We start from the raw sequence: 19582 nt of genomic DNA on the forward strand, positions 1-19582 counted from the left end.
GCCCTGCTTACCAATCTGCTCATGGCCCTCTTATATCCCTCTATGCTCTTCCTTGTCAATATTATCCACACATTCTGGGTTTCTGCTATATCCGCATCAAGATAACTCTGACGTGCTTAAAGTCTTAGGGCTCTTTCTTGACTTCTGGATTCAGGTTTTCATTTAAATGCCTCCAAATGAATGTCCTCCTGCTAGCATCTAGGATGAAACATCTAAAAAAATGATAGTGTCATTGTCCACTATACACCAGCTTATCAATTAAAAAACATGGTATTATTTTCAACATATTCCTTTCTTCCACTCTCCAAATCTCTATATTCTGTAAATTTTACCTTTTTAAATATATATACATATATATATATATATATTTTTTTTTTTTTTTTTTTTTTTGAGACTGGATCTCCCTCTGTAGCCTAGGCTGGAGTACAGTGGCGCAATCTTGGCTCACTGCAACCTCTGCTTCCCTGGCTCAAGGGATCCTCCTACCTTAGCCTCCTGAGTATCTAGGACTACAGGTGCGCATGACCACACCTGGCTAATATTTTTGCATTTTTTTTTTAAGAGATGGGGTTTTACCATGTTGGCCAGGCTGGTCTGGAATTCCTGGGCTCAAGCACCCTGCTTGCCTTAGCCTCCCAAAGTGCTGAGATTACAGCCGTGAGTCACCATGCCGGGCTTGAATTTTTCTTTCTTTTCTTTTCTTTTTTTTTTGAGATGGAGTCTCACTCTGTCACACAGGTTGGAGTGCAGTGGTGTGATCTCAGCTCACTGCAACCTCTGCTGCCCGGGTTCAAGTGATTCTCCTGCCTCAGTCTCCTGAGTAGCTGGGATTACAGGCACCTGCCACCGTGCCTGGCTAATTTTTGTATTTTTAGTAGAGACAGGGTTTCAACATCTTGACCAGGCTGGCCTTGAACTCCTGACCTTGTAATCCACCCGCCTCGGCCTCCCAAAGTGCTGGGATTACAGGCATGAGCCACCGCGCCTGGTCTGAATTGTTCCTTTTAAATGCGTCTTCACATCTACCCTCTTCTTTCTACCCCTTTTGACAATATCCAGTTCAAGCCTTCCATATTTCTCTTGTGACCAGTGATGTGAATTTTAGGCAAAAACATCTGAATTGGTCTCCTTTCATTTCTTGTTCATCTTCCCTGCTGGACTAACCTTCCTAAAATATAACCTCAGTCATCTAGCTCTCCCCAGCAAAGAGAAAGTCCTCCGTTGCTGGCAACTGCTTTCTAACAGATGACTGAACCGCTCAGCATTCCATCCAGAATTGGCTGGTGGTCCTGACACACACCACAGTGCTCAGTGAAGAGTAGATACTCAGTAACAAAGGATCCCTCTTCTCTTTTTTTAATGGATGAAATGAACAAAATGAACTTTCTGGTTCTTGTTTTCCTCTTCACTGATATCACACCTTCTGGTCAAGATGTTACTCAACGTCCCTTGAACACTGGGCATGTTGTGCTCCTCACTCTGCCCTCTAACTAGAATGTCCTTTCTGTCTGTTAACGCCCAGCCCAGATGTTCCCTTCTCCTCTATAAATAACTGTATCACACACGTTGCATCTCTATGATGTTTTATAGTTTTTGAAATATTTTTACACACTTTATCTTGTTTCGATGCTCCCAAGAACCCTGTGGGAAGATATTTTTACTAACATTTTACTGATTAGGAACCCAATATCCAGAAAGGTTGAGTGGCTTACCCATGACCACATGATTAGTAGCGACAAAGGTAGACTGAGAACCAGCAGCGCTTCTCCCACTAGACCATGACAGTCCTTGAAGCCTCTTCTGATGTCCCTCCCTGTGCCTTGGTGAGGGTCTCTGGGACCCTGCAGCCCAAGAGGGAGCCTCTTTCCCCACCCTGCAACTCCTAAACACACACAATTACCACGGAGACTGTCTTTGGTCACTAGTGTCTCCTAAATTAGTTGATGTGTCTAGGCCTTAAACATGAAGTTAGTTGCTGCAAAGCTGTGATCGAAACGTTAAAGTGTGACTTTTAGCTATTTGAAAATAATGTATGAGTCACTTGTGCCTGCACAGTCCAGGCCTTTAATGCTTGCAAAACCAGATGAGACTTAGAACTAAACCAGCTGGCTGCAAAAAATACTGAGCAGAAAACCAAAGAGGACCCCAGGGGCAGCCCAAGACAGCAAGACAAGGTAGAAGCCAGGTGCCTTCAAGAGAAGGCTGGCAGAATGCTGATCCCTTCTGACCAGCTTTGGAAGGACCCAGTTCCCCTGAGGGCTGCAAGCTCTTGAAAAAACCCCAAATTAGCAAGTGCCACACACTGCCTAGGCAGTGGGACCCTAACCTTCCCCTGGTTAAAGATCCTCCCCTTCCTTCCCACAGGATCAGGGAAGATGGAAGGAAGGACCAGTGCTTGTGTTCTTTCTGCATACAGTGATTCTCAGCCTCCAAGCCATTTAGAAAAAGAACCAAGTTCCAGCTGGGTGCGGTGGCTCAGGCCTGTAAATCCCAGCACTTTGGAAGGCCGAGGTGGGCAGATCACAAGGTCAGGAGTTCGAGACCAGCCTGGCCAATATGGTGACATCCTGTCTCTACTAAAAAAAAAAAAAAACTAGCCAGGCGTGGTGGCGGGTGCCTGTAATCCCAGCTACTTGGGAGGCTGAGGCAGGAGAATCGCTTGAACCCGGGAAGCGGAGGTGGCAGTGAGCTGAGATAGCGCCACTGTACTGCAGCCTGGGCAACAGAAAAAAAAAAAAAAAGAACCAACTTCCATTTCATGCCTGAGGTCTACATTTTATACACATCCCATTTACTCTATCAGACTGTAAACTCCTTGAGGGCAAAATCTGTAACTTATTCATCTTCGTTTCTTCTCAGACCTAACACTGTTTAGCAAAACATACCTATTAAAAGAATAAAATGTTGAGTAAAAAAAGACTGAGTCTCCTGTGAAACACTCAGCATTGTATTTTATTTATTAGAACATCTCTAAAGTATTGTTTTTTTCCTCACTAATTTGTTTAATAAAATATTCTTCTGGGAAACTGAGTGATCAACGTAATTAAAGCTATTCATACTTTCAAATTTTAAGATAGCCAGTTTGAAGCAGGGGTTTTGCTCTGTGAATGTTAATATCCACATATTGTTATGTTAGAATCTGACATTGTTTGGTGTCTTTGTTATAAATACATGCTTTACTCAGTGTTAAGAATACCAAGAAAACTTCTAGGCTATTTATTTTCTTCCTTTTCTTTTGTATAATTTATCAAGCCAAATTATCTCGTCTCATTGTGAATAACGAAACATTGTTTGCTCCCCATTGTGAATAATGAAACTCAGTGAATTTTAGTTTTATCCATAATATTTTAATCTGTACCTGCACCCGAGTGACAGATGGCAAATATCCATTTTACAGAGTGTTTAACACAGTGGAAAATAACATTCTGGGAGTAAGCAGACCACTTACAGACCTACCCTGGGTCTGCCACTACTGTGTTGTACATTAGGGAGGTCACATCCTTCCTGATGACTCAGTTTCTTTGCACAATGAAGAAGTCTGACTCCAGCTCTGATCTCCCTTCTTTGATAAAATTATGGGGTTCTTGCTCAGATTAAACTGGAATTAGAAATTATTACCTCCTCTTATGAATAAAAATCATGGTGATTTTAAATTGCTGTTTATTGATTAGAGAAGACATCACACTTTTGTAAAGCTGACTTGGGCAATTTATCTCCTGATTCTATTAGTGTTATTTCTCTTGAATCTGCACAAGGAGTAAATTAACCCTTTGTGCCTCCCAATGAGTACACCTTCCCTGAGGACTCCGTGTGCTGATCTGTCCACATGAGGGGACAGAAGAGGAGTAAATTAACCCTTTGTGCCTCCCAATGAGTACACCTTCCCTGAGGACTCCGTGTGTTGGTCTGTCCACATGAGGGGACAGAAGAGAGAGTTGGTGGCACCAAGGCATGTGGTGGGCAACGAAGATGCCACCCACCAAGACCTGATGAGAAGCAGCTTTTTGTTCTTAATTAAAAGCATAACTTTTAAAATGCCTCATTCATTTCTTGTTTTTATAGAATCAAAACAGAAATTTTTCTTAAATGAAAACCAGAAACCATTTAAACTTTTTTAAAGCAAGCAAGTTAAAAAAAGCAGCTTAGGAAATTGTCTTTTGTAATTCTGCCAGTTTCAATTTTGATTCCTTAATGCAACTAGTATCAGGATAACAATATTTGCTTGAAAAGAAAGAGAAGATAGTTCTCAGGGGCTGTTTCAAACACATTTTAGTTGTTTGATTGGCTGATGTGAGACTAGCTACTGTTATTGAAGTTGCTTTGACGAACAACAAAAAAATACATTCATAATGTAACAATCTCAACATTTTAGATATCCTTAGTAAACTCATACTTAGCAGATCCTAAAAAGTATCTATGAAAATAGTTCTAATTTTTTTTTTCTTTTTGAGACAGCATCTTGCTTTGTCACCCAGGCTGGAGTGCAATGGCATAATCTCGGCTCACTGCACCCTCTGCCTTCCAGGTTCAAGCAATTATCCTGCCTCAGCCTCCCGAGCAGCTGGGATTACAGGTGCCCGCCACCATGCCTGGCTAATTTTTGTATTTTTAGTAGAGATGGGGTTTTACCATGTTGGCCAGGCTGGTCTCGAACCCCTAACCTCAGGTGATCGACCTTCCAAAGTGCTGGTATTACAGGCATGAGCCACCATGCCCAGCCTAGTTCTAATTATTTTTGACTATTTGTATTAGTGTCACAAATTTAAAGGGGGACATAGGTCAAATTCGGATAAAAGATTAAGTTAAATATAGATGAAGAGTATTTGTTAAATATCTATTATTTATTGTTCAGTTTAATTGAAACAACTGGCTTTTTTTTTTTTTTTTTTTTTAGCTACACCCTAGGACCTTGTGGAAAGAACCCAACATCTCATGGTTACAAAGATTATGAAATATTCTGCTTTACCCATGGGTATTTCCTGACATTTCTTTGGTAAACTGTAGCCTAATAGAAGATATCAGGAATTAGTGTAAGAAATATTCTAAAAAGCTATTGTCACTACAAAGATGAAAGCAACTTTGATGATCAAAAAGAAGTCAATAAAAAAAAGACTGAAAGTAGTTCCTGAATCCTTCTCTATTGTTCATTTGGGATTTCTTAATTTCCCTACTCTCAATATATTATGGAATTTTCTGTGTGAAGTTTTGCCATGAATTAAATTGATGTCAACAAAAGTTTTACCTTAAGTCATATTTTACCACAAACTAGAGAAGCCCCAGCCCTCCAGGGAGCACCTTTTCCTGCCTTTAAGAAGCTTGTCTTTTCTCCTTCTTTTAGTTACAAGCGTCATCTACAGAGGATGAGGCTCAGTTGACCTTCAGTGACAATCAGACCTGCTGATTTGACACGAACAAATCCATGCTCCCATCTGAAGAGGCATTTTCATCTCCTTGACTTGGCACATGATGGGCAAGTCTGCTATGCTTGTGTTTCCTTTGCTCATGGCTTTTCTCTGCCCATGGAAAGTCAATGGCATTTGCTCCTCTACCAGGAAGCAGGAACACAATGTCTATTTGCCTGCCGTCCTTAATAAGTTACTTTCTCTATCATTGCTATTCAGGCTTCTTTTTGCTAGATCTGTAACTTGAGAATTGTCATGAAAGGAACAAAAGTTTGGAGTTCAGATAAACACGGATCTGAATACTCCTCTATTACCATGTGATCTTGGATCTACTGCTGTGTGATCTTGGATGAGTTACTCAACCACTCTGGATTTTGGCGAGCTATTCACAAAACACAGATGATAATAATGATCTTACGCGGTTATTGTGAAAATTAAATGAACCAGTATGTGTAACATTTCTTGTACAGTCTCTGTCATCTTGTCAGCATTTGATAAGGTATAGTTATTATTAATTTTTTTTTTTTTTTTTTTGAGATGGAGCCTTGCTCTGTCTCCCAGGCTGGAGTACAGTGGCGTGATCTCGGCTCACTGCAACCTCCACCTCCCCAGTTCAAGCAATTCTCCTGCCTCAGCCTCCTGAGTAGCTAGGACTACAGGTGCCTGCCACCGTGCCTGGCTAACTTTTGTATTTTTAGGAGAGACAGGGTTTAGCCATGTTGGCCAGGCCGGTCTTGAACTCCTGACCTCGTTGATCCGCCCACCTTGGCCTCCCTAAGTGTTGGGATTACAGGTGTGAGCCACTGCGCCTGGCGTAGTTATTAATTTTTTATTCTAGTATTATTCTATTTTGTTATCCTATACATAGACATTGTATAAAACGTATATGTATATGTGTATATTTATGCATATCTTATATACATGATATGTACATACATATGTGATACACATATGACACAGAGTTTATTAGCGAGTAGGAAGGAATTATAGGAGGGCAAGTCAATTCATTACGTATTAACAGTCAGCATCTATTAGGTGCTTACTTTCATCATTTTGTACAATCCTCTACCGTGGGATCCTGTTTGTAAATATCTCCAGAGATTAAAGAAGAAAAAAAAGCTTCCCTATTACCCTTACTTTTGTATTTCACCTTCCCTGAAATTCAGAATAAGCTAATATAATATGCCAACATTCTTGTACTGAGTTTTACAACCAAAGTATAAACAGTCAATTCCTATGACTGTTTCTGTACATAATAGATTGGTGGCACTTAGATCAATATTAGCAATGCTATACTCAATGGCTGAGGACAATGCATTTATAAAGGGTTTCATCAAGATTCATGGTCTCTATTGATACATGTTGACTTTTTACTTTAAATTGTCAAAATTACCACTAAGTGAAATTTATTATAACCAGAAGAGTTGGTGAAAATAATGCTGCCATTTAAAAATAAAATAGGTCATTAGCTATTGTCATAGCCATACTATTCTGGGTTAAATTACATTATTTTGAAAAGAATGGAAAGAAAGAGGAGAAAACTGAAATTTAAAAGAAAACATGATTTATGCCTCTAAGCAAAATAATATCCATTTATTTTGAAACGATGACACAGCAGACGCTGTTGGCTGCATATTCAACACTCCATTTCCCCTCCTTTTTGTTCCAGTTTTCCTTCTTCTCCCAGTTTCATCACCAGCATGTGGGTCCTGATTACTCTAGGCTAGTTTTGTATACTCGGTTCTTTTGCCAGGGATTGGGTATGCCAGGCTAAGCATGTGATCTTCTCTGGCCAATGACATGTAAAGGGAGGGGGTCTTTCCGGGAAAGACTTCCTTACGCATTAGGCCCTAGAAACTGGTAGCCCCTTTCTGCCTCCGAATAGTGCAGATCTGGGCAGGATGCCTGGCACTGCTGCAGCCATCTTGAAACTTCAAGAATGAAGTTTCTAGAATGAAGCCAGCACCGGCAGAGCCATGAGAATGCTTTACTTGTGGACTTCTTGTTCTGTGAGGTAATAAACTGCTTTATTTTTTATGTCAACCATGGGTGGGATATTCTGTTACTTGCACCCAAAGCATCATAACTGAAACAGGTAATGCGTAAACTGGTTTTTTTTTTTTTTTTTGAGACAGAGTTTTGTTCTTGTCACCCAGGCTGGAGTGCAATGGTGCGATCTCGGCTCACTGTAACCTCTGCCTCCGGGGTTCAAGTAATTCTCCTGCCTCAGCCTCCCAAGTAACTGGGATTACAGGCACCCGTCACCACACCAAGCTAATTTTTGTATTTTTAGTAGAGGCGGGGTTTCGCCATGTTGGCCAGGCTTGTCTCGAACTCCTGACTTGAGGTGATCCACCCACCTTGGCCTCCCAAAGTGCTGGGATTGCAGGAGTGAGCCATTGCACCCGGCCGCACACACTTCTTGACCTAGAGAAAGTAAACAGGAGAGTCAAACAGGAAAGGAGAGGGTACCTGTTCCTGTGACTCCAATTCTTTGTGTTGTAACTTTTTCTCTGCACATCGCACCTGATTAGAACGGTTTTCTAATTCATCTTGTAAAATCTGAAACAGTATAAAATAAAGATATCATTAATAATTAGCACACTTGAAAAAACAGTTTTACACCATGAACTGGCATTAAAAAGGCCTCAGATTTCTAGTTTCTTACTCTTGTTCCAAAGCATTCAGGCAAAACAATATCAGACTTTTGTGTGTCAGACCAAGATGTTTTCTGCCTTAAGAATACCTAGTACAAAAACTCTCAAAGTTATAAAACAGACAAATTGGCAGGTGTCAATCATACATTAAAACGTCTCATATCCTTCTCGCGCAGAACCACAAGCGTGTAATAAAGCATATGTAATAAAGCATAACACGATTGCAATGAAAATGGTTCCCTCAGGACACCTGCAAGATACACTTATACTCTGAATATCATTGTGACAGATAGGAATTGTAATATCTGACTAGCAGAACATTTTTCAAAATTATATTATGATAATTTGAGTAAATTATAGTAGCCATAAATGAATTTCTTTATAAAGTCAGAGAGAATGGTATGGAATTTGAGGAATTTGTAAGAAATGGACAGAGGTGAACTCTTTCAGTTGCCAAGTAGCTGTTTGAAATAGAATTCAGGTTGATATGGGAAATAGAAACCACAAAGACCAATAATTATCACTGTATCAATTACTATGTTAGGTAAAGGGGTGAACTAGAAAAAGAACTTGTAGTTTCCACGTACTATTTCTATAGTGACACTGGATTGTCCGTTCAAACAATCCAGTGTCATTATCGAAACACTACATGGAAAGTTACAGTGAGCAGAATGCACAGGGTGGTAACAGCAAAGGTGTCAAATTCACAAAATTCAATCCATCCAGTCAATATTAGTGAGTTCCTGCTCTATGTCAAGAATTGAAATAGGTGCTGTAGACATAGCAGTGAAAGAAAATAGACCAAACCAAATAAAACAAAACAAAAACCCTGGTCAGGCACAGTAGTTCACATCTCTAATCCCAGCACTTCCAAAGGCTAAGGCAGGAGGATCACTTGAAGCTAGGAATTCAAGACCAGCCTGGGCAACATAGCAAGATCATTTCTACAATTTTTAAAATTTAATTAGCTGGGTGTGGGGGTGCAAACCTGTGGTCCCAGCTACTCAGGATGCTGAGGCAGGACGATCACTTGAGCCCAGGAGTTTGGAGCTGCAGAGGGCTATGACTGTGCCACTGCACTCCAGTCTAGGTGACAGAATGAGACCCTGTTCTGTTCAAAAAAAAAAATCCTTGCATTCACATGCTTAGATTATAATGGGGTGGAGGTAGGCAATAAGCAAACAGTAAGTGTATTATATATCTGTGATGAGTGCAGAAGAAAAATAAAGCAGGGAAGGGGACATTCTAGAGTGGTGTGAGGAAGCAGAGATGGTCCAAGAAGGCCTATCTGTGCAAAGACCTGAAGGACAAGAGAGAGCAAGTCACATGTACATTTCCACAGGAAGAGCCTTCCAAGCAGTGGCCGCTGCATGTGGAATGACTCCGAGATGGTATGTCTGTGGAAGTCATAAGGTCACTGTTGAGAGTGAGCAAAGCAGCAGCAGTGAGGTCAAGGACATAACAGGGTTCAAGTCACAGCAGGTCACATGGAGTCTCACAGGTCAACGGCTTTAGATTTTGCCTAGAGGTGGACAGGAAGCTGCTGGGGGGTGGGGAGCCGGTGCTGCTTTCATTGCTGTCTGAGGAGCAGACTGAGGGGCAAGGCAGAGGCAGGGAGTAGGGGAGAGGCAGGGAGCAGGGTGGGGAGGCCTGAGAGGAGCAGATTGAGGGTCAAGGCAGAGGCAGAGAGCAGGGGAGAGGCCACTGCAACACTGGGAAAGGGAAGATGGAGAGCGGGGCCAGGTGGTAACAGCTGATGAAGGAAGGATCAGGTCCAGGTATGAAATAGAGATGATGGCCCCGAGACAGTGGAAGCAGAGAGGAATAAACAGGACCCCAGGGATTCTGGCCTGAGGAGCTAAGACTGCAGTTGGCATTCACAGAGACAGGGCAGGTGTTGGGGGAGAGGAGCTGGAGCTCAGCCTCAGCTGGGTTCAGTTTGAAATGCCTACTACACATCCAGGTGGAGACCGGAGTTCAGACACAATGGCTAAGTTAGTGTCCATTAAAGATTCCTGCGACACAATGCCAGTCTTTTTTATGTCCAGATAAATAGTGGTTCTTAATCCTTTGGGAGGTTCTAGACTCCTTTGAGCATCTCATGAAAGCTAAGTAGTTACTCCCTAGAAGGAGAAAAACCATAGTTTTATGATTTTGCCTCTCACTGTAGGGCATTCCTAGATTGCCTGAAGCCCATCGGTGAATGGACCCCAGGCTAAGAACTAATTTAAAAAGTGAAATGGTCTGTGAATGAGCTTGCATGCTTTAGGGTGTCTGAAATGGTTTGTGAGTGAGCTTGCATGCTTTAGGGTGTCTTTGATATGAGACTTGATTATAAATCTACAATTCAACCAGGTCTGAGAATGAGCTTGGAAATCTCTCCATTCTTGAATTGTCTATAATTCTGTTGTGTTCTACTTCCAAAAGGATGAATGTAATAGTTCCTGTGCTTGTTGATGAGGTAGCCTTCCCCCTGCTCCCGACTTTCATAGCTACCAATAAATAGGATCTCATCAGCTTCTCTTATGGCATAATTGGGGAAAGTAATGATTACTGTATCGGGAAGAATATTTATCCATTTTTTTTTGTCCCCACTTTTTCCTGCTCTCTAATCCATCCCCACACCACTGTCACAGTGATCTTGTTAAACTTAAATCTGATTATGTTGTTCCCTGACTAAAATGCTGAAACAACACTCCAGCCCCGCTGAGAGACAGCTCTCACTCCTTAGCATAGCATCCAAGGGCCTTCATCAACTGGCTTGGTCTCCAGCCACGCTGTGCCATAGGAAGCCTTGGTGTGCCGTGCAGATGTCATTACCAGCAATAATAACAGGCGCTATCATCCACAGAGTGGATTTTATTTTTCACCCTTATGACAATTTTGTGCACCCAGTATTATTTCGTCTATGTTAGAAAGGATGTAATTGAGGCTGCATGCAGTTAACTACTTTGCTCAAGTCCATGTGATTAGCAGTAAGGCACTGGACTGGGATTTTTCTTTTTTTGGGGGGGGGGGGGCGGTGGAGTCTCGCTCTGTCACCCAGGCTGGAGTGCAGTGGCACAATCTCGGCTCACTGCTACCTCCGCCTCCCGGGTTCAAGCAATTCTCCTGCCTCAGCCTCCACGTAGCTGGGATTACAGGCGTGTGCCACCACGCCCGGCTAATTTTTTGTATTTTTAGTAGAGACGGGATTTCACCATGTTAGCCAGGATGGTCTCGATCTCCTGACCTTGTGATCCGCCCGCCTCAGCCTCCCGAAGTGCTGGGATTACAGGTGTGAGCCACCATGTCCGGCCTGGACTGGAATTTTAACACATTTCTGTAACTTCAAATTCAATATGCTTGTGCTACTCCGTGCTGCCTCTTGCCCACTCTGTACTGATTTTCTCTTTTCTTTGCCTGGAAGTCCCTACCGCACCTACTCTGCTCAATGATGTAATTGCCCTGATCTGTACAAGAGCTAAATATGGACTTCTCTGGGCTTTCATCCATCTAGTGTTTAAGAGAATTAATTTACGTGTCTGGGTGGCATGCAACTGTCTGCATGAAACTGCAGCTCAGGGATCTCCTTTCTTTATTTCTGCAAGCCCAGTGACAAGCCAGCTCAATGCCTGGTACACAGGTGACACTGAATTCATGTTTGTGGAAGGAAGTCATAAACATTTAAACTCTACTCCCTAAAGATATTTACTTCAATCATCAGGGCTTCTGACTGTCCTTCATGTGGCACATTTAACCAAAGGTGATTATGTGTCCTGAGACACAAAATATACAAATATATCCTCCAAATATCTATATCTATCTCTGAACATACACACACATATCACAATAATAATAACTGATAATATATTGTCTGGTTTCTGCTACAATATAAAATATTCCTTTAATTTTTTTTTTTTTTTTTTTGCTTTTAATTTTATTTCACAGAAAAGAAAGATGGTGTGCCTCTCCCTTCCCTAAAATGAAGAGTTGTTCCCCACCTCCCGGCTTCTCTCCCTCCTTGCCTTCACCTGCAGAACCCTGAGAGTGCCACACTCGGCATCCCACATCCTCCCCCACTCACTACATACCCTGTTACACCTGCTCCCGTCCCCACTGCTCTCCTGAGTCAGTCTTCACACCAGTCACTTGTCATCTCCCAAATGCCAAAGCCAGAAGCTAACTTTCTTCCTTTTTCCACAGAAGCATCTGGCCCTACTCATGCCCAATTGTGTGTTTCTCTTGAGTTTTGAGGAAATAGTTCTGCTCAGTGAAGTCATGGGATTAAAAAAAAAAAAAAAAAAAAGAGGATGCTGCAAAAGTGAAAGCATTGGAAAAAAGGGACTCAGAGACACCCCAAGGCTTTGAGATGGAATGACCAGAGAATAGTGAATTCTTGCTAAGCACAAGTCAGAAGCGGTGGGGCTGTGTGCTTTCTGACATGCTGGGCTGAAGGTGCTGGTGGGACTTCAAGGAGGAACTATTGCTAGAGTCTGAATATTTGTGCCTCCTCCAAATTCATATGTTGAAATCTTAACCCTCAAAGCTATCAGGAGCAGGACCTCTGGGAGGGAACGTCCTCAAGAATGGGACCGGTGCCCTTCTAAAAGCTCTGAGTGAGGTCCCTGGCCCCTTCTACCACGAAAGGACACAGCACAAAGATGGGTGTCAATGAACTAGGAATCAGGCAGGCTCTCCTGAGACACTGAATCTGCTGGTGCTTTGATCCTGGATGTCCCAGCCTCCAGAGCTGTGGGAAATAAGCTTTTGTGTTTAGGAGCCACCCTGTCCAAGGGATAACGGTACAGCAACCAGCGCTTGCTAGAACCCCTAGCTAGCAGATCACGTTGCTCAGTGGGTCTGAAGAGTGGGGCATGCTCTCAGACAGAGGTGCAGAGGCTCTAAAACCTGCCCTTTGGGGGATGCCCACACTCAGACAGGCAGAGGAGGAGATGGAGGCCCAGAAAGCTGCTGAAAGTCCAGATAGGCAGGAGGCAATTGAGGAGAAGTTAGGATGACATATTATGCAAATCTAGCTGAAAGAAAGTTCCAAGGAAGGCAGCGTAGCGAAGTAGATCTGATCCTTTTTCTGTACTTCATATAGAGAACAGACTATGAAGTCGACTATGTTTTATCAATATTATTAAAATGGAATTCAAATTACATTCGCTTTTCAAAAAGGCAGGCCTTTAAAAATTTCCTCATAAAGATGTAAAATGTGATCTTTCTAAAGTTAATCAGAGAAAGCAGTTGTATTTAGAAATGACTTCCGTCAACTATTAAAGATCAGTTAAAAAAATTGAAAAGTCACCAAATAATATTTCACTTTCAAAAAAGTCAAAATGTACTGCATGAAAGGAAAATGACAGTTTATACTGGCGGCTGGTCCTGGTTTTATATTCTAAAAAATTATTAGGTTATTAGAGTTCCAACCTCAGAATTTGACATAAGGACTATGTGAAAATGACCACAATTGCTCAATAAGTACAACCAGGGACTTTAAGTTGTGTCTTCTTTATTCAAAAAAGCTTCAAATTTGACATTTCACACACACACAAAATCACAACTTTTAGTTTCTTCCGGAGAAAAGCCCAAGATAATTAAAGAATAGAATGTCCAACACTGGGTCAAAAATATAAAACAAAATCCAACTTGAACAGTTAAACTGTTTATTCTGCAGAACTGTCCCTCCTCTCCTAACTCTGCAGTGTTAACTGGCATCATTACTGAAAAGACAGTTCTTTTCTCCCAATTAAATCTGCCTTTAAATATGATGTAAGTCAGCGGGCTGTGGGAAGCTACACCGCTCCTGACTTTCAGAGTGCTTTCTCCTGGTCGGGAGTAAAGAATGACACTTTCCAGAAGAAAAATGTAAATGACATAATAAGCTCCACAAGAACAACGAGCGCACACCGCACTCTTTCTTTTTTTTTTTTTTTTTTTTTTTTTTTTGAGACGGAGTCTCGCTTTGTCGCCCAGGCTGGAGTGCAGTGGCCGGATCTCAGCTCACTGCAAGCTCTGCCTCCCGGGTTTACGCCATTCTCCTGCCTCAGCCTCCCGAGTAGCTGGGACTACAGGCGCCCACCACCTCGCCCGGCTAGTTTTTTGTATTTTTAGTAGAGACGGGGTTTCACCATATTAGCCAGGATGGTCTCGATCTCCTGACCTGGTGATCCGCCCGTCTCGGCCTCCCAAAGTGCTGGGATTACAGGCTTGAGCCACCGCACCCGGCCTTCACCGCACTCTTTCAAAGGGAGAGCGTTGTAGGATAATTTGATTTGTTTGTTTCAAATCTGAAAATAATGAGAGCAAATGAAAGTGTAAAAAATTGAACATGTTAATGGGCTCCTCAGGGTGAGGAAAAAGACCTGGTAGCTAATGTGCCCATTGAATGGCACCTGTGACAGTACAGGGCTTTTCTGTGAGTTTGGGGAAAAAAGAGTAACTAGTCAATGTTATTTTAATAAAATGTATGAACATAATTCAGCTCAAGCCACTCCTTAACTTGTAAAACTACGCATTAAGGAATTATTTGGAGTCTTATTTAAAAAACAAAGTTTTCTCTTGTAGTTCTGAGTCAATTAAACAAGAATAAAGTGATCACAGATACATGCCTTTTAATAATGAATAAATGAAACACAAATTCATTTTAATTATAAAGTGGTTTAAAGGTTATTTAATAAAGGAAAACTTTATTGGAAGACAGATATACTATGTCACAATGATTAAAAAATTTTTTTACACGGCCGGGCGTGGTGGCTCACACCTATAATTCCAGCACTTTGGGAGGCCGAGGTGGGTGGATCATGAGGTCAGGAGATCGAGACCATCCTGGCTAACATGGTGAAACCCCGTCTCTACTAAAAATACAAAACAAAACAAAAATTAGCCGGGCGTGGTGGTGGGCACCCACAAGTCCCAGCTACTCGGGAGGCTGAGGCAGGAGAATGGCGTGAACCTGGGAGGTGGAGCTTGCAGTGAGCTGAGATCGCCTCACTGTACTCTAGCCTGGGCGACAGAGCAAGACTCTGTCTCAAAAAAAAAAAAAAAAAAAAAATTTTTTTTTAAATGTTCCCAGAATACAAGGTACATAACAGAGAGAGGCTTTCAGATGTAGTACTGTAGCAAGACCAGACATCTTTCTAGAGATTTCTGATCTCGCCTTTGGCCCACTTCTTAGCCAACTCCATTCCAGCAACCCAAGAGCTGTTACCTTACTACCCTTTTCCCAACAGGCTGTCTAAGCATACAAATTGGTCTTCAGCTTATATAGCTCAGAATATCGGTACTTTAAGTTCATATCAGAGAATACAATTTCAAACTCTACTTTCCCATCTTTATCAAAACTCCATGTATGAGAAATTTGGAAAAATCCACTTGCAAATCAAGACAGAATCATCAGCAGTAGAAAAGTCACCCTTCTGAGTCAGCGGTCCTGGAAACACTGTCCTAGCAGAGCGGACTCCAGAGACACATTCTCTTACACATTTTCTGTCATGGAGCTCGTAGGGTCGGGTTCTTGTCTCCTTTTAGAGAGTTTCAAAGCAGTTCTCATTGAGTTGAAATGTAATGTGTTTGACACATATTCTGCCTCATTCTGTGTTGTTAAGTCTTGGTAAAATGCTAGTAGTGCCTGGCCTTTTCACAAATCATCATGAGGTCTATGAGCACATTCTTCTGGGCCTGCCCTACCTGAAGGGGCAGAGGGTAAATGGATCCTTTCCTTGGTTCTGTCCGTAGGTTCATCCACATGTCCTCTGGGAAGTGGGAACCTTGAATGCTATAGTGTTCTGTTATTTAAAATAAACTGGATTGAACCATATGTAAGCAGAAAGAGTGTTGATTAAAGTTTTGTCCTATATAAATATAAAACTGGGGTCGGTAGAGTTGTGGATTTTTAGGGCCTTGGGTACAGTCTGTGGCCGTGAAACAAGGAACCAGCTGAACCTCCGCTGGGTGAAGCGCAGAGAGGGGGCCTTGCGAGCTGCAAGCTCTGCATAGCTGAGTTTTAACAAGAAGAAAAAGCCAGAGTATTTATACTGAAGATGCTGCCAAGAAGAAGTCGCCCCGGCAAACTGCGGGAAACTGCTGAAGCAGGGTGACGGGTAGACGGCAGCTCTGCGTACTCTTCTCCCTACTTTTGTGTATGTTTAAAAGCTTCCATAATAAAAAGTCGAAACATTGAAAAAAGAAAAAAAGTCCCACTTAAAAAAAAATGAGGTCATCATATCCTTTCCTTCATGAGGCTTGAATTTACTATCCTACTTTGGAGAAAACAGATGATTCATTCGCCACTCAGTGGGCAGGAGGGATACGGGAGGATTTACCCCATGAATGTTTTGAAGACAGAATGAAGAGACCAGGGGGTAGGATGTGCATATTTTGACTGAAGGAGAAGATAACTAGAAAGGGAAGGCCTATTTTTATTTTTATTGAGGTATAATTTACATACAATCCAATTCAATGTTTATTTTTTCATGGTAATGGTCTGTTTTCCATTTAAAACATGTAAGATGATTTTTAAATGTATGTCATAAAATATTAAGTTATAAAATCTTGACGTAAACTTCTCTTCCCCTGGCTGCTTGGTCCTTCAGACAGGCGTGATGCCTGAGCTGTGACTACAGTGAAGAGACACTAATTATAAAGGTGAAATAAGGGTGACTCTCATTTAAACCTTAATTACCTTCTTAATAATGCCCACACTTGTTTAAGCAGCATTACTCCAATTCAATCTATTAACTGGGCTGATAATATTTCTGATGAGGTCTCCTTTTGCAATGTAAATTGACACCGAAACAGTAAATGTTTTTCTTTCTACTACTGTTAAATGAAGGCTAAGGTAAAACACAAATAAAGCAGTAAAATCTCGCTCTATTTTCATGTGAGATTTACAGACTTTTTTTTTTTTTTTTTAAATCATATTGTAAATGACTAGGACAAAGCAAGAGGATCAAGCCCTGTCATCCACACAAGGAGCAATAAATCTGGGGCTACCGAAAGTGACACAGTGGCAGCGTGACATTTTTACTGGGTGGTCTCACGGGCTATTTACAGAGGCCACTATAGTTTCTGTTTTATTATTATTTTTAAATAGGCTAAATCTACTAACAAAAGTAACTAGTCTTCTTCAACTGAAATGCCACTCAAGATTTCTTTTAAAGGGATTTCTTCATTCAGACCTACCCAGGATGAATAACAAACCATAAAAAACAGTTTTATTAGTGATTCTACAGTCATGGAAAACGGGTTATGCTGCAGATCTAAAGCCGGAGCCGCAGTTACTACTGCAGAGGCCACTAATGTATTCACAGCAGAACTGTATAATTTTTTTCCCCTATGGCTTATGTTCAGGTTTTCGTTTTTTTTCACATTTCAAGCAACATTTATTTAAAAAAAAAAAAAAAACCCTGATAATTTTGTCTCTTTTGTGATATTGATGTGAAGGAAAAGAGATCTTTGGAGGTTTTTACCCAATACAAATGTTACTCCTCACATAAGGCAAAATTCCTTTCACGTGAAAACTTTTTAGTTGTTGTTGCGACAAACGACAAACCACACGGACGAGAAATGGCACTTGCATATGAGCTGTTGCTGTAGTACTTATTAGGCTACTGATTCAACATAAAAGGCAAAAAACTGTGGACACTATACAGAGCAAGAGTTTTTCTTGTTTGTTATTCTTCAAGTACAAAAGTGTTCGCGTTTTCTCTTCTCTCTCTCACCTATTTTCAGTCCTTCAAATTCCTAAAGGACTTCCTTTAAAGGTCCTAAAAATGCACTTTTTAAAAAAGTTAATGTTTCCTGGTCTTAACAGGGGTTCCAGGAAAAGAAATCATGTTATTTCAAGACTTTGATGATCTAAGGAAGCCGGAATCTCCTAACGCACCTCATTCATGTTTTCCTAGTCACACAAAAGACCATCCTGACATTACCCACATCTCCTCTTAAAGGGGCCAGTCTGTTTCTACTCAGGAAATTCAAAGCACATTTCCCCACCTTCGTCGCTCGTCGCTCGAGACAGCTTCACTTGTGAACAAGTTCTTATCTCGGGTGGTAGAAATCTAGGATCAAATTCAAGAACCACAGCTAGGATTTTGCAAGATCATAGAGGCATTTCCTTGTCTGGCCAGGGTGATAAGCACTGGAACTTGAGTTCAGTCTCTGCGGAACAGAGTGTTAACTGTTCAATCCTCACAGACCACCCCTCTTCAGCGCAAGTCCAGGGAAGAGGGAAGACCCATAAGCCATTCATTTAAATTTCGATTTTTTTACAAAGAGTAATCACTCACACATGCCATCCCCTGAGCCTGCAGTATCATTTCCAATCCTCTCCACCAGACTGTATTTCTCCTCCATGAAAACTGAAGTTAAGATTCATTTCTTCCATGAAAACTGAAGTTAAGATTCATTTCTTCCATGAAAAATTTCCAACACAGATTAAACTATTTCCCATTGTCATTATATTCCCTATATGGTAACATATTTATAGATCTCTTCCTATTGTGAATTTATCTAACTTCTTTTCTCATTTTAGGCTCTGAACTTCACAAGAGCAACAGCCTTTACCCCGCCATTATTTGTTAAGTGGTCTCTGAAATGCTTGGGAAAGTGTTATTTACACTAAGGTAATGAGCATTTACTGGTAACATTAACCAACTCTATAAAGAGCAAGTTGCCTTTCATTTAAAACAGTTGGGGGCCGGGCGCGGTGGCTCAAGCCTGTAATCCCAGCACTTTGGGAGGCCGAGACGGGCGGATCACCAGGTCAGGAGATCGAGACCATCCTGGCTAACACGGTGAAACCCCGTCTCTACTAAAAAATACAAAAAACTAGCCGGGCGAGGTGGCAGGTGCCTGTAGTCCCAGCTACTCGGGAGGCTGAGGCAGGAGAATGGCGCAAACCCGGGAGGCAGAGCTTGCAGTGAGCTGAGATCCGGCCACTGCACTCCAGCCTGGGCGACAGAGCCAGACTCTGTCTCAAAAAAAAAAAAAAAAAAAACAGTTGGGGTACTCCCACTAAAATTCTCGGATTTTTTTCCCCCTTAAGCTACATTTCCTCTCATTCTGTCCCTAGAGAAAAATAACTGAGTTTTATACAGTCTGCTCCCTCAAGTGTCAGAAATGGCCTCCCTTCTTGTTTTTTAATAATAACACATCTATCAGTACCCTTTCTTTCACACTCTAGAGGGCTGGTCACCACTGCTGCTCTCTCCCTTCTGCTATGTCCCTCTCAGCGTCTACACTGGTATAGTTGTCTTTACCCATCTGCCCTTCAGGAAATTGGCCACATTTCTTTTGTTTGTTTTAAGAGATGGGGGTCTCACTTTGTTGCCCAGGTCGGAGTGCAGTGACTCACAGGCGTGATCGTAGCACCCTAGAGCCTGGACCTCCTGGGCTCAAGTGATCTTCCCACGTCAACCTCCCAAGCAGCTGGGACTACGGGGGCGCGCCACTGCACCTGGCTGTTTTTGTTTTTCTTGGCCACATTTCTCAAGTGTTTGACTCCAGCACCCTTATTTCTCCCTCATTAGTGAACTC

General features: G+C 41.8%; 1 protein-coding gene across 39 annotated transcripts in view; it reads right to left on the minus strand.

Moving 5' to 3' along the window:
• Positions 1-19582, minus strand: part of CEP112 (centrosomal protein 112) — a 537142-nt gene that overhangs the window by 45208 nt on the left and 472352 nt on the right. For 30 of the 39 annotated variants that reach the window (XM_074020167.1, XM_074020165.1, XM_074020166.1 and 27 more), the window contains one exon: positions 7875-7964. The exons of 5 other annotated variants lie outside the window; for them this stretch is intronic. In XM_074020167.1, the coding sequence (XP_073876268.1) occupies positions 7875-7964 (90 nt within the window). Of the gene's footprint in view, positions 1-7762; positions 7830-7874; positions 7965-19582 lie in introns of all 39 variants that reach the window. 4 more of the 39 variants (XR_012426034.1, XR_010581949.2, XR_012426035.1 and 1 more) reach the window with 2 other exon arrangements.

The sequence above is a fragment of the Macaca fascicularis genome, chromosome 16, assembly GCF_037993035.2.
Source record: "Macaca fascicularis isolate 582-1 chromosome 16, T2T-MFA8v1.1".
NCBI lineage: Eukaryota > Metazoa > Chordata > Mammalia > Primates > Cercopithecidae > Macaca > Macaca fascicularis.